This window comes from Cottoperca gobio, chromosome 12, assembly GCF_900634415.1.
Source record: "Cottoperca gobio chromosome 12, fCotGob3.1, whole genome shotgun sequence".
NCBI lineage: Eukaryota > Metazoa > Chordata > Actinopteri > Perciformes > Bovichtidae > Cottoperca > Cottoperca gobio.
This window is the reverse complement of record NC_041366.1, coordinates 19,248,421-19,272,265: the sequence shown is the minus strand read 5'-3', so window position 1 is coordinate 19,272,265 and position 23,845 is coordinate 19,248,421. Positions and strand designations below refer to the sequence as shown.

At 41.6% G+C, this 23,845-nt stretch overlaps 1 protein-coding gene across 4 annotated transcripts in view; it reads right to left on the bottom strand.

Moving 5' to 3' along the window:
• Window positions 1-22,198, bottom strand: part of fcho2 (FCH and mu domain containing endocytic adaptor 2) — a 37,481-nt gene extending 15,283 nt beyond the window's left edge. For 2 of the 4 annotated variants that reach the window (XM_029444226.1, XM_029444227.1), the window contains exons 1-11: window positions 22,030-22,198; window positions 13,864-13,955; window positions 10,787-10,861; window positions 10,538-10,679; window positions 9,196-9,348; window positions 8,856-8,960; window positions 7,666-7,764; window positions 3,815-3,911; window positions 395-439; window positions 171-240; window positions 51-75 (exon numbers count right to left, since the gene is read on the bottom strand). In XM_029444226.1, the coding sequence (XP_029300086.1) occupies window positions 51-75; window positions 171-240; window positions 395-439; window positions 3,815-3,911; window positions 7,666-7,764; window positions 8,856-8,960; window positions 9,196-9,348; window positions 10,538-10,679; window positions 10,787-10,861; window positions 13,864-13,955; window positions 22,030-22,062 (936 nt within the window). In that variant the 5' untranslated portion in view covers window positions 22,063-22,198. The remainder of the gene's footprint in view (window positions 1-50; window positions 76-170; window positions 241-394; window positions 440-3,814; window positions 3,912-7,665; window positions 7,765-8,855; window positions 8,961-9,195; window positions 9,349-10,537; window positions 10,680-10,786; window positions 10,862-13,863; window positions 13,956-22,029) is intronic. The other 2 variants (XM_029444228.1, XM_029444229.1) reach the window with 1 other exon arrangement.
• Between the last annotated feature and the right edge of the window lie 1,647 nt (window positions 22,199-23,845).

The window sequence follows — 23,845 nt, the reverse complement described above, 5'->3', positions numbered from 1 at the left end:
CGACTCTAAGTTACAGAATAACTCGTTGTTTTGGTGAAAACTATACTCACAGCAGCTTCCACTTCTGTCGACTCCCTGAAACACACAGTCGTGACATTGTGATGAGAAGGTTTGATCTTTTTTTTCTTAAGTTGCATTATTTGCGTTTGACTAACGAGGTCTTCACTCACGTGGAGTCTGTGTCCTTGTCTTTCCTGCGGCCGGGGATGCCGAAAGGTTTTCTCTTTCTTGGTTTGGCACCTTAATACAAAATCAAAGCATTTTTTTCAACTTCAATTAAATCTTCATCCCAATATCTAAAATATGCGTTTTCAACTTGCCTTAAACATTCAATGCTTTGCTTTAGTGTGTTGGTGAACATCGTTCTTGTATACCTTTAATGTTGAAGACATACCTTCAGTAGCGATCGCTGCATTGCACTCCTCAAACTCAATGAGTCCTAATGAGAAGAGAAAAAAAACATCTTTTAGGTTCATTTGGCACGGAAAGGGTCAACGGCCGACTGCTGTGAATGCTGTGAATGTACATCACGCAATAATCGCACACACACACTTTGGCAAATGCACAGTATGCAGTCTGGCGTGCCATACAGTGTGTGTGTGTATACAAACAGGGCTCGGCGGGTCCCGGAGGGCAGACGGGGTCAATAGCGGAGTCAACTGTGTGTCTGGTGGCCCTCTCTGAGATGTGACACTCCCTGCTGGGGATGCAGAGCACTACTCTACAGCACAGTCTTCCTCACAGACAAAACCCAGCCTGGGACTTAAGAATCAACAGCATCATGAACCAAGTGTCTTTACCACAGGAGCCTTGGTGCTCACAGCAAACAGCAGGTACGAAGAATAAGATGAAACACAACCTCCCACACGCAAAGTCACTAACCCCATTACAATAAGACAAACAGATTACATGCAGGGAAGTGTTTAAAGCCACAAGGTCTCTCTCTCTCTCTCTCTCTCTCTCTCTCTCTCTCAGATTATAAGTCCATTATGTCTTTAAATATCTTGCTTTGACAGTCAAATACACAAACATATAATTACTTTTCCGTCGATCGACTCAATCATTGCAACTCTACCATTTATTAAACAAATATAAATCAAGCACACGGACATACAAAGAAATAAACACATCGTCGTATTTTTCCAGCCCAACATCAACATGGAGCACAACCAGCCGGGGATTTATCCAAACAAAAACAACAACATTGCTTTTGGTTATTCAGGTCCATCGTTCAAATGAAAAACAACAGAGTTCACACTTAATTTAATGCTCATCAATTATGCACAACATTTACCTCCAAGGCCCGGCACTAAGGACTGTCACGCTTCAAGTGTGCCTCCAGAAACATTTATGGAGGCTTTGCAACGGAAAGGCACTTTAACACACACATCCTCAAACAAACAAACACAAACACACACACACTAAAACACAGAAAGCTGTAGAGGCAGGGCATGCGATGAGTGTGCATGTCAATCAGACAAATCCAAGAGGTTGTGTTGTTGTGTGAGGTTATCATCTATTAGAAAGAGACACCTCAGCTGTATAAATGATTCTAATCAGTGTGTAAACCATCATAATCCACATGTTTAACCATGAGTTTAAACGCACTGCAGTGTGTTATAGTCTTACGTTCTTACACAGCTATGTCTTCCTAAAATGCATGACCTGGAAGACATGCAGTGCGAGTTTGTTATCAGACCACATAGACACAGATATACTGTATGTGAATGGAAAGCTTAATAGCTTGCAAGATGAGCAGGAGCGAGAGCGAGAGAGAGAGAGAGAGAGAGAGACCCTCTGGCAATATGTCCGATACACTAACATGCCTTGACCTGAAAACAACAAAGCTAATGATATTTTAACTCAAAATGTATACAGTAGCAGCAGTCCAACGCGCTCTCCCTAGAGGATGCCAGTTGCGAGCAGAATTGACGCATTGTTTGGCGTGTGCAGCGCTGAGTGAAGCGCAGGGAAGCGGCGAGTCACGAGAGGCATGCATCACGCCAAGTGAAGTGGATAAAGTACACCAATGACCGATCTACTCTACTGTGCAATATCAGGCCTCTTCACCGCCGGCGAATACACAACGACAGCACGAACGACTGTTTGTTTGTGTGTGTGTGTGTGTGTGTGTGTGTGTGTGTGTGTGTGTGTGTGTGTGTGTGTGTGTGCGAGACAGAGAGAGAGAGTCTCATGCCAATCAAAACAAAAATTGCTACGCTCATTCAAGAGCGTTCTCTCATGGGAGGAAGTGAGAGAGACGGTCATTTTGTCGTCCCCGTTCGGCCACTTGTACCGACAGGTGAGGATACTTTAAATCAGGTGGTGTATCTGTAATCCTTTTCTCATGCCACATCATGTTTGAGTGAATGCATCAGTTGGAGATACTGTCAAACAAAAGCAATGAAAAAGGAGCCAGAAGGAGGGAAAACTCTGGGAAATGACACATTGTGTTCTTTATTCAAGCTCTGGGATGTTTAAGGAACGCCGTGGCCCTACGTAAGAACTCTTTGCCTCTAGCATCCCGCGATTGCATCTGACAATATTTATGCACCCCGACTGCAAACAAAGTCTAAACACCAGACACATGAATATTACCTAAATCTGGGCAGACATTAGGAACTGTTTAAACATCTCCTAAACAGACAGACGACTTTGTTTATACAGGGGAAGATGTTTCTTTTCTTTCTACTCTCTGTGAGGGAAGCATGCAGTCACGCATGAGCGGAGAATGGTTTTTTAAATTGCATATGCTTCACATGGCACTGGGAGTGGGAGAGGGGAGGGGGGGGGGGGTTTGCGTGTCTGGCCCTCCGCCAGTTGACAGCTCAGCTGGATATCGTTGAACACTCCGAACCCCCCTGCCTCGCAGCGTGTCACTTTGGGATTGTTTCCGCAATAGAAAGTTTATTCAACCTCTCTCTCTCTAAAGGCACTGGACCGGCCATCCGTTCAGCTATTTAATCAGGGGACAGACAGGTTATTTTTCTGACAGGGCCGGAGCTGCTGCGCAATCCCTAATGAACAGCTTGATACAAGAGGAATTTTCTGACCGTTTTTTTAGCCTCAATTAATTCTGCTGTCCAAACAAATGAAGGCCACCACTCCTTGGACGCAGCGTCTGGACACAGAGGTCACCGTTTGTGTACACACAAACACAGCAGAGGTGAACCCTTTGTGTCTATGACCTGACGTAATATAGTACAAATACACCGACTCGTGAAGTAATTGGATATTTAAGACGGGGCTTTAAACTCTTCACATGCGTCAGTAAAAGTAAAAAAAAAAAAAAAAAAAAAAAAAGTTGATGGCATAAAAAAAACAAAAACAAATCAAGCTTCAGAGCTATTAACTGCAACTAACTATCAATGAATGAGCTGCGAGTGTGCGAGTGTGTGTGTGTGTGTGTGTGTGTGTGTGTGTGTGTGTGTGAAAAAGAGGGAGGTGAGGGGGTAGAGCTAAAGGAGTCTGAGGAGTATTCCCTTGATTATTGTGGCATGGCAAAGTTTACACAAGAGTCATTGTTGAGCTCTGACCTCCTGAAAAGGTTGGTTCTGCCTGCTTAGTCTGCGAGCACAGCAAAGCCCCCTGTGTGTCACATGCTTACTGGAATGCCAAGCCTGCCTACCTTTACAGCAGATTACTATGATTGACTCTGATGGCCCTCTCTTACTTCTAATTGCCCCACTCTATACATCCCTACCCCTCTACCCCCCTCCCAAAAAGGCAGGAACAGTCAGAAGGCACACTCATGTATGTACTCACAGACACTGACAAACATTTATTAGTAGAGTTCGACACTCTGCTGGCGTACCTGGTCTCTCCTTGCCCGTTCCTTTGCTCTCGGCCAGTTTGTGTATCAAACTCTCCACTGAGGTGTTCTCAATGTTCCTCACAAATTCATTGTGGACCTACGAAATCCAAAAACAATCGTTCAAAATGATTTAGTGAATTAAAAGTTGTAGCAAAGCAACAATAACATTTTTAATCCGTAACGGCCTTAACTGGGCCAACACATGTGTTTTAATCACTGGGGTTAAACATTCACACGCTTCATTGTTCGATTTGTTCATTATTTATACTCACTGTAATCAATTAATGAAAAAGTTTATTGTGGGCCAGTTCTCTGACAAAATAAATAATGATTGCCAGTACTCGACACTTGAAAGAGCTTTTCAACCAAGTGAGGTTAACTACATATCCCAGCACTGGCAGCCTCACCAGCAGAGATGGAACAACAGAGTAAATATTGAATGGCTCGGAGCCCGGCTGAAGAACGACACATATTTCTTTAATTTACTTCCATGTAGAGTGCAGATAAATCTACGACTACATGCACGGACTGTATCCTGTCATTTTGTTTTTAAATGCTTTAGAAATAAGTCTTAACATTCTACATTTGAGTAAATACTCAATTCATTATAATACATGTGTTGTTCACAATACTCGAGGCGTTTCTTCACAGCGATTGTATAAAAGACAATAAAGTAAAAGTTTCGATGTGGGATTAAGGAGTTGCATGTTTGGTGCGGTGACTTCCTGCTTCGTCACAGAATGATTTCTTTGTACACACTCTGGTGTTTGGAGAATACTGTAAGGAACAACGCGTTGAGCTTAAATGCCTGTGTGTGAGCGTAGAAAAGGCGTTTTACTCTTTACTGTGTACACAAATATATGTGCTTATTATGGGAGATGTAGCTCCGTGTTAAGTGAGCCAACACTAAACTTATTGTGCAGAGATGGATTTAGACTTTTAGGATTTCACTTTCACTACAAGCAAGGGTCGGTGTCACGTGTGGAGTGCGTCTTTGTTTTTGAGACACATTCACTCTGTTCTCCTGTAACCTGAGCCGCTTTACCTTTAGTTGCTTTTTGTTTTGGCTTGTGGAGCACTACTGTACTTTACTGTGATACTACGGTGTCAGGTTGAATCATTGTTGTTGGCATTGGGGTCTCTCTGATGCCCTTTGGGCAGTATCAGATGAAGGATAGTGTTTGTTTGCTTGTTTGTTTTGGATGTGCATGTGTGCTTGTGTGTTTACTGAGGGGGAAGTGAAAGTGATGTATAGGCATGGGGATGAAGAACAGCGTCTAACTGTGCCATCTCACCAAACCCTTTAGATGTGCGTGATACTGTAAGCGCAGAGTGGCTCCACTATCAAACAAACACACACTCAAACACACACATATGTGTCTGCCCCCCAGGCCCCTGTGGCGAGGTGGAGTGCATTAGCCTTCTGTGCCCTGGCAGGAGAGGATGTTGGGGGGGTGGGGGGGGAGGATGCTGTGGTGAGGAAGTATGCTCAGTGCAGCACACGCGATCTGTCAGGTGCTGCTGCCATGACGGTGGGCAGTAATGTCATCAACCTGCGTGCCCTGCTTGCCTCTCACACACGCACACACACACACACACACACACACACGCACACACACACACACACACACACTTCGTCCCATGGAGATTTTGGACAACATGCTCGAAACATGCATCTGCCTTCAAGGGATCCCCAACACACACACACATGCTCACTTACAAAAACAAACACGTAAGCCTCACAGACACACCGGCCCGTAGTTTAGTTTAACACATTCTGAACCACACTCTGCACTTCTCCCACTTGAGTTTAATATACATCTATATATGGTATTTTCATTTCTTTATACCGCTAACTTTCTCCCTTTCATCCTTTCTAACCCTCTTATCCTTCATGCTCACTGAGCTGATACTGGCTGAGCCGTGTCTGAAAATACCTGCAAGGTTGACATGATTACGTCTTGATTTTAGTGACACCTTCGGTTACAGGTCTCCTTTGCTTTGGTGTTCATGCACTGCACTGCAATCACTTGTCTCTAGACGTTTAACACCCCTGGACTGACAACACTGGGCTCTACTTGTGGGAAAGCAATTCCCTAGTACAACAGTCAAAGTCACTACGAACTCCACTGTTGACCTGGTGGGAGTGTAGACGGACACGTCTCCTCTAATAAAGAGATACACACGTCTTCAGCCGTTTCTATTCACCTGCCAGTAACACACACACACAGAGCTTCATGCTATCACACTCCAGATGTGCGGGCGTCTTTTCAGGTGCTTTGACCAACAATCAGAAGCAGCTACATCCCCAAACTGACATCATTTGAGGCAATTCATCAGAATTCCCTAAGGAGCCACAACTTTTTCACTTTTTTATCCAAAAATACACTGAAAAAAGGAAATATATTTAGACTCTTTAAGAGAGAGCTTTGAGCCAGTGCATGTTAGACTGAATACAAGTGATATAGTTCAGTGAACTTATTTACCTTTAACTTATTTATCTGCACTCCCTCCGCACACATATTCAACCAGTGATAACCCCAGGAGGGCAGGTTGTGTTTACTCTCATTTGTCTCGGATACATTAGTAAATGTAAGTGAGTCTACATATTTGGGTTTTCACTTTAAGTTTTATTCAATACTTCAGTACAAGACCGATTCATTTGGTTATAAAATATGATTTAAGAAATCGGTTGGAGATTAAATAAGTGCTTTGGAGGTTAATATTGAGTTAAGCACAAAGGTTAATAAAATGACTCAGCGTTAGGACTGCATGTCTCTCCGTTTGTGTTTCACAGTGTGTGTGCATGTCAAACTAAAACAGCACTAACAATATTCTATAAATGCAAGTATATGCAAATGGTTGATTTTGCCTGCGTGTGTCAGCATGAATGCCTGTGGACTCAGTGACTAAGCACAATGATGCAGAGATAAAACTGCACCCCCCCCCCCCCCCCCCCCCCCTCCCTCCTCCTCCCTCTTGCCCTTATGTGATAATAAAAATCCCAAGATCCCTCGCAACCTGGTTTGAAGAGTATTAACCACCAAATCACATTAAGTGCGCTCAGGTTTTTCTGGTTTGGAAAGACTAGCACCTTCAGGCAGTTCTTTTTAATTTAGCTCAGCAACAGGCAGCAGCACCTCCTGCTCAGACGCAGGAACTGTGGGGCTGAATAACCTGCGGTAGCCTGTCGCTCCGCATTCTTTCCAACTTGCCGCACAGGCTGCAGACTGGACTGAGATGCTCTCGGTGGAGCCGTGTCGCCCTCTGTGGGCAATAAGAGAACTACAGCGGCAGCACCGGTGAAGAGCAGCTTCAGATTGAGGAGAACAGAGCAGCAGATTGTAGTCTGGAGTCAGTGTGTGTGGGGCTGGTAAGTGTGATCACTGTATCAATAAATACAAATAAATATCTGGTTAACGTTTAATACTGATTAATATAGCTGGGCATGATGTTTGAAAGCCTTTCAAATTTAACTTCATCGAACTTGATGGCATTTTCCTCAAACCTAAACACAATCTTGCAGAAACGAATGCGCCTGTGCAGCACTTTCAACTATCAGACACAGTATTTGGCAAGTGTTTGGACTTCTGGAGGTGTTTTAGATAGGCTGAGAGGGAGTTTTGATCAGTTTTTAATTGCTTGGCATAAAAGGCTGAATGGACCATTTCCTGATTCTCAGTTAAACGATTAGCGAGATCAAAGACGACACTAATTGATATGACACACAGTGAACCCAATGAGTAGAGCCTCAGGTCAACAAGACACCTACTCCACCCACAGGAATGTTTCAGAGTATGTATGTGTGTGTGTGTGTGTGTGTGTGTGTGTGTGTGTGTGTGTGTGCTCACCTCTCCTATTTGAATGTGTGTTTCGTCGATGGACTGCGAGTATGACTGAATGATCTCCTTCATGTGGAGAATGTGCTTTTCTTCGATGTCTTGGAATTTCTGGAACACAGGGCGAGGTAAGTCATGGCACGGCGGAGCAACAAATCATCATATCATCATATCATCATGGTGTCAGTGTCATTACACAGGCATGAAAACAAAAACAAGTTATGGACAAAATGCAGCCTAGGAAACTTCACTTCCTTATTCTGATCCCGGCCACTTCCTGTGCGTCTGTTTGGGTGGTCTATGGTGCTCTCTCACACACACACACACACACACACACACACACACACACACACACAGTTCCTCCCACAAGATGTCAATTATTCTGTACATGAGATACATTGACAGGGGGTTCATTTTGGCTTTGAGCAGTAGTATGGTGTAGATCACAACTCTAAATGCTGTGTGTTTACTTCCATTTAAGTCTGACTCTGGGCTTCTGGGGTTAACCGAGGAGAATGAGTATAAATAATCATGAACTGGATAATCAAAGTGAGGATGCAGAGGAAGATCTAACCACAAACACACAGATAAAGAGCCACTCACTCCTGCATCTACACTACAGAGACATGCACACACATAAGACGGTAACAGCTAGCATACGCTCACAAACGGACACACCCACCCACCCACAGACACACTCAGACAAAGGGAACACACATGTAGAAGCCCCAATGATGTCAGAGAGCACATGTGTTCAGTGTTTATAACTCATGTCCACATGTGCTGCGTTTGAGATTTGCCGTAGACTGTGATCCCAGGGAAGCGGGGCTGCAGCGCCGCTTTCTCTAGGGGAAAACAAAAACGCTAGGCTAACTGGAACCATTTCTGGTGGCGGAGCGGCTGCGGTGCAAGAGGATATGGAGGCCAAATTCTGTTGATCTGATTTTAATTTGGAGTTTATCTAATCAGTCCTTCAGATGGATCCAATCAGGGCTTTCCACAACGATTCCGTTACAGAGGAAAAAACACAATCTGGAGATGATACAGGGCACGAAACGTGGAGCGCACACACACACACACACACACACACACACACTTAGAGGACTGTTAGATTACACAATGAAAGTGTTGCATACCACAGAGACAGACACACAGAGTTTGCACATCTGCACAGATGAGAGAAAGTCAGTTATGACAGATACCTGTGCAGTTTCTGTCATCTTCTGTTCAAACTCCGACTTGGCTGCGGCATATTTCTCCACATACGACTTGTAGGTCTCCGTGGCTTTTTTGGCTTTCACTCCAGCCTGCAACATATAAACCGCTATCATCAGTTTATGTACTGTACACAATGGCCCTCTGTTTTCACAGATCAACTTGACAAAGCAGCAAGGAAACCCAGCTCCACTTAACATCTAAAAGGCAAGCAGCTTTTGGGGTTAAGGTTTCTGTATAGAGTGGAGTGTTAAGGCACTTCATCATGCCTTATGACTATACCATGACTATGTGGGTGTGTGTGTGTGTGCGAGGGTGATCTCCCACCTTGTCCACATCTCTCTGGGTGGCCCCCTCTTTGCGGAGGCGCTCCTGCTCCACAGTTTTGGCATTGTAGATCTCCTTGGACTTCTGCAGAGCCTGAGAGGTGGTCTGGATGTTCTGCACAGCGTCCAGGGTGGATGCCACCTCTTCTTTTGTCTAAAACACACACACACACACACACGCACACACACACACATCTGGTAAAGTAACTCAGCTAACAACATGTGCCACATGTGTCACCCACTGAAATATTAACTGTGGAGTTCTTTTACAGTGTGACAGTAACATAATACAGTCAACACTGTCCTGAAATCCCCTTGTTTATTATGACTTAATGAGGAAGTAACAGACACAATTTCAGTGAAGACAAAGGTCCTTTATTGCTCTAGTAAAACACTATCGCAGTTTTATTCTCCTGCATGTGACACGGATGTTGCACAGCACAGCGGGAAGCGGTTAAAGATATATAGTGGCCGTTAAATCATATATAAGTCTCTGCATTTGTTCTTCACAGACCACATTTGTTCCATCTGTAAAGCTCTTCACATTGGCGTACTCCAAGAGCATGCAAAGAAAAATGGCTAATAGCAGTGGCCACACAGTAAGCTTGGTCGTTTGTTTTACTCATCATCATCTCTGAACCCTCTTTGTTCCACATTTTGACACATTTATGGGACAATGTAAACATCTTTGGAGCAAGCAAAATAAATGATGTACACATTCTGAGCAGGGTGTTTATTCTGTGCTATTCACACCGCTTAACTACAGTATGAACTGTGTCTGCAAGTTAGCCAAGAAACACAGAGCGGAGAGGAACGGGGAGCGTAGGGAAGTGATGGAGAGACGCTGTGACAGCCTTTTTGTCATGCTGAAAGCACAAACATAACTCCACTGGCTCCGAGCTCCTATTTTACTTTGTGTTCTGTGGCTTCATGCATGAGATATGAGGAGAGATAGAGGAGAGAGGTGTAAAGAAATAAATGCACGCTATGTTTTCTCAGGATGGAATCAACTACTATATATACTGCCAACTTCTTTCACCTTCGGGACATTAACTTGAGTGTTAAACAACTAATAACTGGGGAAACAAGAGGTGAGAAAGTCTGTTTTTAAACTGTTCATTTCCCTCAGTGAAGATAAACCTGTGGCAACACCGGAGCAGTGAACTACGTATGATGATTGGAAGAATCAAGGGAAGGATTGACAGACTCCCAAGCTACTTGGAGTAAACCTTTTCGGTACAGAAAAGTGTGCAGCATCCACGATCAATAATTGTCAAACACCAAAACGTTGCGTAAATCCTCGTTTCTGATTTAAATGACATATTCTTCAGTTTTATTCTTACCTTTTTGTGTGCTTTGGCCTGCTCGTCCACGTACTTCTGAACCTCTTTTATAAGTTCCTGTAGTTTCCTCACCAGCTCCATGTGACAGCTGGCAAGCTTCTCTGTTGAGGTCTTGAACACATCCCACACCGGAGCGAAAGTCCTGCGGTAAAAGATGAGACTTCAGAGGCTAGAACGTGGCGAGACTCTCCGACATTAATTCACACTGATCTTTACTTCAGAAAACTAGAAAGGGCTGTTTACACTCACCCAAGCTGAGAGAAGTTGCCAGCTGACTTGGCAAGTTTGGTCATAGACCTGGCATAGGCCTCTTCAATAGTACTCCTAGGACAGAGCACACACACAGATTACATTATTTATCATTATAAGAAGAGAAGAGACAAAGTATTTGCACACATTGTAACAAATAGGGCGACGATCCCAGCCAAAAACACCCACTTAGAACTTGCAACATAAATGTTTGACCACATGCACGGTGTGTGGGCACATAGGTGTGGTTTGGATTGTGATTTGTTCATAAACATCACGTCGAGGCGGACAAGAGTGTTTGAATCCCCTGCTTCCCTCAATTTCCCTTTTCATTCCTTCATTCTGCAGCAAAGTGACAAAAGACAAAAACAAAAAACTGCAGCAGCGTTATAGTGAAAGCCTGAATTATGCATGTCTCATGCAGCCAGCCTCTCTCTGCAGTCACATCACAGGAAGCAAGGTCAGCTAGGGGGAAACAGGACAAACGTGCACACACACACACACACACACACACACACATCCATCATAAACACACACATGATGGACATGAGGGCAAACTTTCAACGGAGCAAGGATGGGCCAAGCTAGAGATGCATTATAGGCTACAGTCCCACTTCCACATCTCTACGTGAGCCCAGAATAGATGTTTATTTTTATACTTTTGCATGTTTACTGACAAAGTACCTTTCAAACCATTAAGAAAGAAACTTCTCAGTGTCTTTACTTCTAGACCAGAACGTATGATAGTGGAAGTTTGACCAGTGCACTGCAGAGGCACACACATCTTATAGAGTTCATTGTTCTTCACAGCTCTTCTTCTATATTAGCCACACAAAGGTTTTGACCTCACATTCAGACGTGCACATGGCCACTTCTCAAAGTGCAAAGTGTACTAACTACAGGGTTACGTGCTTTGCTCAGGAGTACAATGGTGGTTCTGGTGTTGTATTTGGAAGCCGTACCACTACATCACCCTCTGTTAATCACCACATATTGCTCGGGCATGAACTCCATTACTCAATGTGACTTAAGGCGTCTTAGTCGACTGTAATACTGTGAGCTAACTTATTAGTAACCTCTTTTATTCTGTGTGGATATGACTGACGATGTTTTGAGCGTCTGAGGTCAAAACATTATCAATTAAAATGTTGACTGTTTTAAACACAGATGATCTTGACGATGAAGGTAGTTTCTGACCAAAATATCCTCAAGGAAATACATTTAAAGTTCACATTTAGGCCTCTTTAGTGGGTTGTTGATGGACACTGTCTTCCCACAATGCAATACACAAAAGAAATGGAGTTGCTGCTCACGGCTGGAGAAGTGGAAAATAATTGTGTAATTTACAGAAATAATTTCATGTTAGTATAAAATGGTGTTTTCTTTTGTATACAATGGCATACTTTGACGTATGTATGTAGTATAACAGTAAAGAGTTAGTTTGTAGATTTGGGACACGCTGTGAAAGATCCGGAAAGTATGTGTGCTCACATGTGAACTTTGAGTTCAGAATATTTTTAGTCTTTTCCGGGTTACTTGTTCAACTGGAGTAGGTCATCTGTGGAACCAACAGTCATGTTCACATAGATGACAGAAAAACTGAAAGTGAGGCAGCAGTGTGCTGTAACATCAACAAAGCAACTAAAACAGGTGTTTTTGGATGTGTGTGTGTGTGTGTGTGTGTGTGTGTGTGTGTGTGTGTGTGTGCGCGGGTGCCTCTTGCTTGAGGAAGAAGGGCCTGGTGGAGCAAAGATACTGGGAACACAGTGCACAGAGCTTCTTGCTCCACCAGGGGGAGCCATTGTGCAGTTTATCTGAAGTAAAAAGCCAGTGAACTAAAAAACCCAATCCAGCCTGGAAACTTGGGACAGTGTGATTAGAATTACAAACCCCTAAAGCAACAGAAGCTAATATAATACAACCCAATACATTCATCTCTACCTTAACTTCTGTCTCCTTCAAGGATTATGTATTGATTCATTGGTAAAGTATTAACAACCTCCCAGCAAACTGCAACGAGTGTTAATAATTAAGTGAAAAGCTAAAAGATGATTTATTAGAAGAGAATGAGTCTGAGTGCTTTAAACCAGCGCTCTCCAACCGTTTAGCTTTTTGTTTCATGCAAGACCATTTTTCTGTGTGCAAAACATATAATTTGATTATTACATATATATAATGTAAAAGGTAATTATTCCATTTTATTTTATGCACTTTATTTCATTTTTCAAAATAAAATACCCGGCAGACATCTTTCATTATTAATAAGACTTTCCAAACATCTTTCAATGAACACAGATGATCGAGTATATCAAATGCTACACCAAGTGTTGTATTAAAGTGTCTGAGTGACAGTGGAAGACAGGTAATAAACATACACCTCTGACACAGTGGGAACAATTTGAAAAGAAGCTGTTATTATAGTATTATGTGCAGGTGTGTAACATAATGGCAGGTAGCAGACGGCTCAGGTTTAAGCTTATTTCACAAGGAGGTTAAGTTTGCATAACCTTCAGCTGAATTATCTGTCTGTTTATGTTTGAACTGTATGTGTAATTATTTATTTATGTCTGTATTTTGTACACAGGTGTCTTTTGAAAATTCATGTTGCACTAATTGATAACAGTTACTGTTTATTTGGAGAGCCTCCTTAAAAAAAGATTCATATTGACTGTTTGAACTACAGCTGAAATGATTTGCTCATTAATTGATTAGTTAATTGACAACAAAAGAACTAATCGTAGGGGTTGCAGAAAAGCGAAACATTCTGTAGTTTCAGCTTCTTTGTCATATATATGTGTGAACTGAGTATCTTTGTGCTTCAGACGGAGTGTGTTTAAGGTGCAGTCTCAGATAAATACTTGGGTGTTACTACAGACACAATACAAGAATCCGAAACTGACGGTGCCAACGTGGAAGTACATTTAAAAAAACAAAGCAAACCACACAACAGGTAAGACGTGTATTGAGGAACCAAGCACACCATGACAGGTTAATGAGTAATGTGTTGTGTTTAATAGTTCAACATGTTGTTAACTTCCTTTACGATACGACTACCTGATGTGTGTCAGATGTCTTACCGTTCTCTGATGAAGTCTGTCAGCTCCTTGGAGGATATCTGGCCATGCTTCATGTTATGGTAGAGCACGTCAAAGCCATTGTTTTTGTCACCCTGCATTTCAGAGACAGAAAGAAGAATGCAGATAGATCAGTCACCGTAAACAAGCACCGAGCCGAACAATGCCTCGGGTATTGATCTGACGTTACCGTGATGGATTTTTCTACAAGCAGCATTCTCATTGTCTGCATAGTCTCCAGCTGCACTTGCAGACGCCTCTGGTCAACCATACTCATCTTTGCCATGTTTGAGACAATTAGATGTATAAAAAAATCCCGTTTTAAACTGTGGCAGACGTGTCTACGTCTCGAGCATATGACGTAAGAGAGAGCGATCTGTGTTGCTGTAACCATGCCACTGGGTGACTGGTGTCCAGTTGCACGGATGCTTTTAAAAATGCAGGTCCTTATGAATAATTTAAATTAATTACAAATGTTGGGTTTGATAAATGACCATATAGTCCAGATATAGTGATACTCTCTTACTACTACTACTACTAATAATATGTTCTATCTTATTTAAATACTCATCTGTGGTTTACTTGGTAAATAGCATATAAAGAAAAATAATAAACACGACAAGACAAACAATTTCCAATGAATTCAAAGACGATATCACGATTAAAAATCCAGATTGCTTACTCTATCAGTAAACTACCTCCTGTATTAGAGCTAAACCACTCAGTCAGTCAGTCAGGCCGACATGTAGCCGAGGGTTCTGGGTATGCAGACCGATAAGTAACAGGAAATTGGATTTGAGCCGCCAGCATTATATAGTTTGTCCACCTGAAAGCTCATTGTGTATCATGGTCACAATTCAAAAACAAGACAAAAGCAAAACTGAGCAATCAAGATTGTTTGATTATGTTATGTGTTTATTTAGTTTTCCTCCCTGTTGAGATTGGGAAGAAGTTACCGGATGCACCCGACCAGCACTGAGAGGCTCAGGAGGAGCTTCTACACTCGGACCACAAGGATCCTAAACGAGGTCACTGCCTAAGACCTCCAAAGCATCATTTATTACTTTTCTATTTAAAACTTGTATTAATGCACAAATAGAAGGAACTGTCGTGATCACGTCACTGGCATAGTACCCTATACGATTACATTTGAATAACACATTATTCTTGAAGCACCTACAACACAAACACCTTCTGCAAAGAGAAGAAGATCACTGCTTTACTTCTTCATTGACCTCCATAAGACTGTTTCCACAAGGAGGGAGGACACATGTAAATGAAGTGTCCCTCAGATTATCTGAGAGAACAAATAGACAGCAACACGACTGAGCTACTGTCCAACACATTACCACTGAACTAATGACCAAAGGTTCTTATTGTAATAGTTTGTGACATATTGTTTGGCAAATGATAACATATCATAAATTCTGCTTATCAGCATGAAGAGGACTGAAGCAATAGCTCCATTCGAATGAAGACAGATAAGGAAACTCATACGTTCATTAAACACGTAGAAGTTGACACGATAACACCGCTGTTAACAGCAGTTTATCCTCATTCTTGTCTAAATGTGCGAGACAGTTTTTGTTTCAACTCGAGACCGTCACAGATACTTCCTGATTCCTGGAGCAATACACCGTCAGCAGTTTGGTAAATGGGCTCGCATCAGTGTAGCTTTAACATATCCTTGCTTTCCCACATTGACAAAGATTTGAAAGGTCAGCAAGTTTGTGTCAAAATGAAGCTCAGAGGTAGCTCCGATAGGACTCTATTTACAGAGCAAATAGACATGAAAAGGAAAGCATCCCTCTCGAGGCTCACTGGCCTACTTTCTACCCCCAGTGACAAGACCACTGAGATGTGCTTCCTGTTGTCACCAGATTAAAAGTAGAACTTTTGGCAGCATGACATGCAAACTACTGGACGCATTAGATATCAAGACAGGAAGGTGAGACACAGACCATAACAACTAATCTCACAGAACACACTATATATACTGCCTACACTATAAGAAACTCAGGCTGCACGACATAAAAGGAACATATGCCATGCTGTTGTTAAATATCGCAATAATGATATTACTTGCACCAAGTAAGTGTAGTCAGTTCTGTCTTTCTGCTGCTTTCAGTAGCCTATACTTGTTGAAATAACAAAGTATTTTACTTTTATGAACAGTTCACATAGTTACAGAGTGCAATATGTGTTTATTTATTAATTTTGCAGCCCTATAAGAAACACACAGTGAGACAAACGTTGACAATTGGCCAATCAGTCGACAAAACAGGGAAGTGACGAAAGGTGTGCGAAAACACACAGCAGCTCCAAACAGAGCCGAACAGGAAGAGAGTCCATTATGTGCAACAACTGAGTTTGTGTGGAATGTGATATCAATGAAGACAGAAGAAAGATACAAACAAACACAGGAAACAGCTCAGGGCGTTTTGGACTTTTCCGCAGCCAGGTTACAATACTGGAATTAATCCTACAAAAGCAGGCAAGAAACACACCTGAAATATCTGAGATTTATAAATTAGCTTCACATTTGTAATTGGCCTACTAGCTAGTTTAGGGATGTACAACGTCATCTACATGCAGCGGCAGGGAGAAGTGATACTAGTGGAGCGCACTGTTTCTAAATGTCCTACTCTGGATACTCATTGATGAAAGCCTTCAAACTGGGTGTTTAATATTCCAACCACACATTGTGAAATCCAGAAGTACTCATTATGCTTGGGTTTAGATGGAGAGATGTGTAGCTCTGTGCCCCACCCCAAAGGGAGGATAACATGCTGAGGGGTCAGCACACATGTCAATCACGGTTTGTTTGAGCAAAAGCACAGTTTGCAGTTTAGACAGCTTTCCAACAGACTGAGAGTTCATGACACAAGGAAGAGAGGGAACTGTGTCAGCTGTCCAATATTCAGTCTGTGCCAATATTACCACTGACAGAGACAGAGCTCAACATGTAGTTTATTCGAGAGAAGGGACAAATTATTAAATACACATGGGTATAGAAATGTCAGAATTAGCCAAAAAAACAGGGCATGCAGTTTCTAGTTTGGAAAAGGAACAGTTGTTGAAGCAGTAGAGACATATATACATATAGAACAGCATTGCACACAGTTATTAAAAGCATTAGTGACATATACACATATAGAACAGGGTTGCAAACAAACAGGACGTATAGATAGCAGCAGCAAAAAGAGAGTTTAGTGCTGGCATGTATCAATCATCCATTGTTTTAATTGGTTACTGAAAGATCTGTAAGTGTTTAGTTGTCTGATGTGAATTGGAATTATATCCCTCTCTCTCCACCGTGTGCAATCTCCTCTGACAGACCCATAGTGACATGATTAGTGTGGTTTCTTCTGTTATATATAGGCGACAAGAACTTACACATGAACTTAAGTCCTGGCTGTGACACACAGTCTGCTCTGCACAGAGTACAGGGGACTCAGCGTCTTTGTATGGGTGACAAAATGTAGGTAATAGCAACTAGACAGCTTACATCATGGCTGAATGTGCACTAATGCTTTTTCAAGGAATTGAGTGGATTACTCATAAGCAATGACAAGACACGCTTTGATGGGAAAAGCATCAATCTTACCTCATCAACTATTAATTGCAGAATTTAATATACAGCGATATTAAGTGCAGGTTATAAAGTGGTATTTAGCCTGACGCCGTTTCTTCCCCCAGCACACAAGAGCTTAGCATTAGTGAAATAGCTTTGACTCATTTTACATGTAACCCTTTAATTTCTTATAATTCCTGTTCACGGACACGGAAAATATTAACGTCACGATATTCCTTTTGGTTTGAAGAGTTCATAGAAAACTTCATCTTAACTTGCCGTCTGATTAAAGCATCACTTAACTGTAAATCAGACCACACACACACACACACACACACACACACACACACACACACACACACACACACACACACACACACACACACACACACACACTACTTGAAGTGGTTCATGGATTAGTTGATTGACGACTGACTATGATAATCGATTACAACATTTAAATTAAACAAAAACACCAAACTCTCGGGGGCTCTAGCTTCACAGCTCATGTGAAAGTTAACCTGAATATATTTGGGTTTTACACAGCTGGTGGTAAAAAACAAGCTATTTAAAGACGTCAACTTCGACTATGGCAAATTGAAAGGGCTTTTCTCACTACTTTCTGACATTTTAAGGATCAAACGATTAGTGGACAACATAAACAAAGACAAAAGACCTCAATACACATCATTAAAATAGCCAAAATCCCAAAGGACACTCTGTAGTCTCATATCAAGAAATACTATACTGACATATTGCCCAGGTTTCTCATCAGCGCACAGACTCCTATGTCAATACGTTCATCTATTTAAAGTATGAGATACAGGATGTGGTCAAATCAAATGGCTCAGTTCAAGTCTGTGTACCATTGAAGCCATGGCCAGAAAACAAACCACAGACTGCTTTTAAAACATACACCGTATGTCAGTCACTTCCCAGTAAACACAGAAAGAAATAGTTGCATGGCTGATGCGTTTCATATGAAAAAACACCTTAAAGGACAGATAAACGAAACCACAGCGCTGCGGTTCATCATGCGAGATCTGCCTGGCACAGGAGGAGAGGAATTCTCCTTCGTTCTGTTAAGAGTCTAATGCCAGTTTCAACATCCTGTGTGTAGGGAATCAAGTGTTTATTGCCTGACAGGCAGTAATGCATCCCGTGACATGGAGAGAGGTTATCTTGCCATATTACACTGCCTTCTTCTAACAAAAGAGATCAACTAAGCTTGAGAATCCTTCAAAACGTCCACTTATCTCAGCATGCTGATATATTGTCTTATTCACAAGGTCTGGGCTGCAACTAAAGAGTCATTTCATTTCAATAAACTGCAAATTAATCAATAATGCAAATACTCATTGCAGCCCTAGTACATACTGTACATGTATTGCACAGAGAAAATTAGCATAAAATGAAATATTATATATATTATAAAAGGATGAGCTATGTAGCTACAATAGGTTAAATACAACATATTGCTATGCATGCTGCAAAGTGGATCAACTTTACAAACAAACCTATTTCTCTTCCTTCATAATGGCTGTTAAAGTCTCTGCTGTAGTGTACATAGTATGTGCATTCATCACGTAATGGTGCAACATGTATCATATGTAGCCCAAGGGTCCTTTAGGAAGTCTTGGTTATATAATTTCCACTAGCAAATAGGTAGGATTAAGAGTGTCCCAGCTGACATTACTCCTATATGTTCAGGTAAACCCAGTGGAAAGAAGTATGACTGCACACATTCACCGTGGAATTCACTTAACAAGACAAGCCTCAGTCCAGACAGACTGCAAGCGGTGGCCTGGTGCAGCCTGCAGACCCCAGAGCCTTGAGTACAGAGCGGGTAGACAGCAGGATGACATCAGAGGGTCTGTCACGTGACCAGGGAGGTCTGGGAGCGGTGCACTGAGCTGTCACATCAGACTAACACAGAGCGTAGTATGTGGTAATCACACAAAGGCTGGGCTTTGTTAGTGGTGTAAACATAAATGTAGAAGAACGAGACCACTACTTACAGTTAGGTTTGTGACATCGAGTGTATGGCTACTGGATAAATCCCAGAACAGGTTAGTTTATCACAGTTTATGACCCATGTAAGCACCTCTAAACACAGCTAACATGCAGGACTTCATGAGACACAAAGCAGTAGAAGCAAAAGACGAGTACCATCACGAGGCAGGATTTCTCTTTCAAGCACAAACAAAAGTCAATGTTGACCCAAACCTTTCCCCCCGAGGGGGACTGTAACCTCACAACTCAATCTCTCAACTCAGCAAGACCTCTAAAGACAACGATGGAAAGCAATATGGCAGCTTGTGGACGCTGAAAGGAAGTGAGTCAGTGTCACCATTGTCCATCTCTTCTTCTAACTTCAGTCTTGTTATTGCGACACCATGCATAACTTGTGGGAGTGCGATTGTGAAAATTGGAGAGCTGTGTGAGAACCTATTAGACCACACACACACACACACACTCAGACACAATACAGACAGCAGAGAGAAGAAGGCCATCCCAGGCTGCTTAACACACTGTTATCATATTTTCCCCATGATTCCATATTAAACATAAGCTCGTCATAGATGTAGAGCTAGTACCTCGAGCATTAGACATATAATCCACTGCCTGAGACATTTCAGCACATGTGGGGACAATCATACATTCAAACTTTCACCAACAGGCCTCAGTGAACTAGCTTACTCATGCACATTTCCCACACTGAAAAAAGGGGAAATGGACATTTTTTGAACTTGAAAATAAATCTAGTGAGCGGAAATATTGCAGCCAGTGACCAATCAAGTGCTGCAGCTTTGACAGAGAGACGGCATGGCGGTACCGTGTCTGGCTCCTAATTCCTAAAGAACTTGTTTATTCAGCTGAGGGGAGATGTTGTCTACATTAGAGATTCATGCCAAGATTACATACAAGGAAAAGAATGAACAAAAATGTCTCTACAAAGCCCACAGAGTGAGAGAGCACAGAGTGGAGACAGGTGTATACTCCGGTATGCAGTGCAAAAGTGAAGCCTAATGTGTCTGCTGGTGATGATTTGTAGTCAAGTCAAAGGGAAATGGATGCATCCCCTCATGCCAAGTGTGTGTGTGTGTGTGGCCTGCATGTTAAACACACAGCTGATCTTTGCCATCACTGGATTCTCTTGTGTCCCACTGCAGGGCACAAAGGGCAGATTGAAGAATCAAGAGCGTCTCGGCTCTCCTCTTTTCCATTTAGTTAATGATGAAGTCTCCTTTAGAAGAAGGCTTTGGAGGTTGACAGCACTGCACTCTCTAAATTACTTTGCTTAATGTTATTTTCAGTAACAAAGCTAATTGTATCAGCAGGAGATTCTTTACAGCTTTTACCACCTGGAGGTTAAAAAACAGAGATGTGTTTCCCACCTTAGGGAAGGCAGTGATGCAATACGAGTGGTGGCTATTTGACAGCACTTGATACTTTTGCAACAGCTTACAAAATAGACATGTAAGGAAATTCTTATGCAACATATCAGCACTAAAACCACACTATATGTAAACACCATATCAGGATTACATATGCTGCATACTACTACACATATTGCACAGTACATATATATGTTTTGGACATGAAATGTAATCTAAGCACTACATTTACAAGAGCTGTATTATCATAGATATATAACTGAGTAAAGCTATAACACATTTATTAGCATTTAGCTCCCATATCCAGTCATCCCATTGACCTATGGGGTTTTTCCAAAACCCCTTAGAGTAATCAACCAAAGACACTGAATAAATAAGTTAGATGACTCAATATAAAACGAGGGAAGAATGACCCATACTTGCAGCATTGGTAATAGTGCAAAACATGGCCTCAGCTTAGAGCAGTTTACCCCAAATAAAGCTGGAATTGTTTTCAGTCTGTATGGCAATACTAGAAATACATAAACACGAACAGTTTGGTGAAGGCAGCACTGAGGAGGAAATTAATCAGTAATGAAGACATGGATTTTACTTTTCAACCTGCTACCGCAGCCACGTCAAATCGGAAGTAAACAGACAACACAGTACACAGGGTGATAGTCATACACACACTACAGCACTGGCTGTATACACATATGAGCTAAATGTCCGATAGAGTAAGAGGGTGATTTCGTGTTTTTAAAGCTGTACTATAACTTACTAAACATCTGGCCTCTCACCAAAACTTTGCTACGGAAGAAAATGACGCGTACGGCCACGGCTATGACTGACAGTCGAAGCGTCCAATGGCATTCAAGGAAATGACCATAAACATTCCAAGCAAGCCTCAGAGAGCCAATTAGCGGGAGCAAGGGTGGACTCTTTAAGGTTTCATGTTAGATAGGTTTACAGAGGCCCAAACCCCCGGGGTGGCAAAATAATAATCGCCGAGGGAAATTAACGATGGCCGGAGGGCTGCTGACCAGTCAATCTGGCGGCACCGTACACCACCGGTTCAGCGACAGCAAGCTATGAACCTCTGCAACGTGAATAATACTTGATTCCTGGCTGACATAATCATGATAGGGAGGGAACACAGCAACAGAATAATAAGGAATAGCACCGGTGTAAACACCGTGAACAAAAAGCACCACCTACCCAGAAATTCTCTAGGAAGTAGGGCGTTATCATCTTGTTTTATTCCTCTTCGCCGCAACTCTGAAATGTGTTGTAAGGAAACTTTTAAAGCGTAAATCATCCGCCGTCCTCCCCCCGTTTCTGTTGTATCTGGCTTTCCCCGTTTTCCTCCTCTCCCCTTTCTTCTCCCTCCCCACCTAAAGACTCCACCTCCACTCGTCTGTACTGCGTCTCTCCCCTATGGTTTCTTCGCGTGTGAATGTGGGGGAAGAAACAGCGCTGCCAGTGGCGGGAAAAAAAGTGCCAACGACTGGCTGTCGCTGGGTGGAATGCTGCCTTCAAATGCATCACGTAAACTCCTGTACTCATGTAGGCTTGTTGAAGCGGCACACTGAAGAGGATAAACTGCTAATTAGGCAAAACAAATACTGTTATTTGATTGAAAACAGAAATAAGCATACGCAAGACCACAGAAAAATACACCATAACACTAAATTAAATCCTATTATATTATGCTTTATTCTAACCTAGCTGTGACCACAATTTGAGGGAATTTCGATCCCTAATCATAATTGTTTTGCGGGTGTAATTACATTAATTAGTACACTTATTGTCCGCCATGCCTATAAAAATGTCATTTTTACCGATAGGGATTTGCTCCATTAAGGCAGCATATGTTCATAGATAGGTACCAGGAACAATACTTTTTTTTGTAAACATTAAAATGTACAAACATGTACTGTAAAATATATAAATAATAATAATTAAGACCATTAAAAAATATAATTAATGAACTTCATAAATATCAAATAAGAGAAATAAATCATCATCATACAATGACAGTTTTTTCACTTTCTTAACAATGTAAAAGTTTAATAGTTTTAATGTATTCTTTTAACTCGCATAAAAATACAATGATAACATTTGCTGTTTTACACCTGATAAACCCTCAGCCACTGTCTGAACTGATCAAATATAGGACAGGCCACTGAGACTGTAGTTACCATGAAGACTGTGATACTCAGCCTCCATGTTGATGCAGCTTCAGCCAGAGAAATGCTCTACAAAATGTAAGACCATACAAGACAAAGAATAATGTAAACAATTTATTGGAACAATGTACAGATTCAAGCAATGGTAACCAGTCACATCCACTATATCATCTTACAAATATTACAAAATTACTACAGTACAATATAGATTCTTTGCATGATCCAAAATATTTGGTGGCCCCAAAAGTATTACTTCTTTTAAATTCAGCAGCTTATTAAAAAAAAAAAAAGTCTATCAAAATTATGTTTTTGCTTTTATTAGCAAAAAAGATGAAGGCAGATAGTCTAATCAAGTTTGAAGGCTAAATAAGAATACAGGTTTTCTTTGACTAGACATTCCTTAATATTTGTGGGTGCTTTATAAAATACAAATTTTCAGTAAAGCTTCATAGAAAGTCAAACTTATATTTGCAAATTATGTTTATAACATTATGTTTGAGTTGTCAACCTATTTCTTTGCTTTTACATTAGGTGTCCCCGCTTTCTTTAGATACAGTATATCTTTTGCAAAACACCAACACCTCAAAGTATTTGCTCTCAAGGCATTGTGTACACATTACACTAAATATTTACCATAGTCTGATAACAATCACTTTTGACAAAAAGTACATGAAATATGTAACCATTTTATTCCCCCCCCCCCGGCCTTGCAACTGTAATCACATTTGACAGCTAGCAGGGTTGCACACATATAACATTAATGTCAATTAACACCCTTGGTAACCATCTTTAATATGAGGGCGAGAGATTTACTAAACTTTAGTTGTTGAGAGGAGATGCATAAA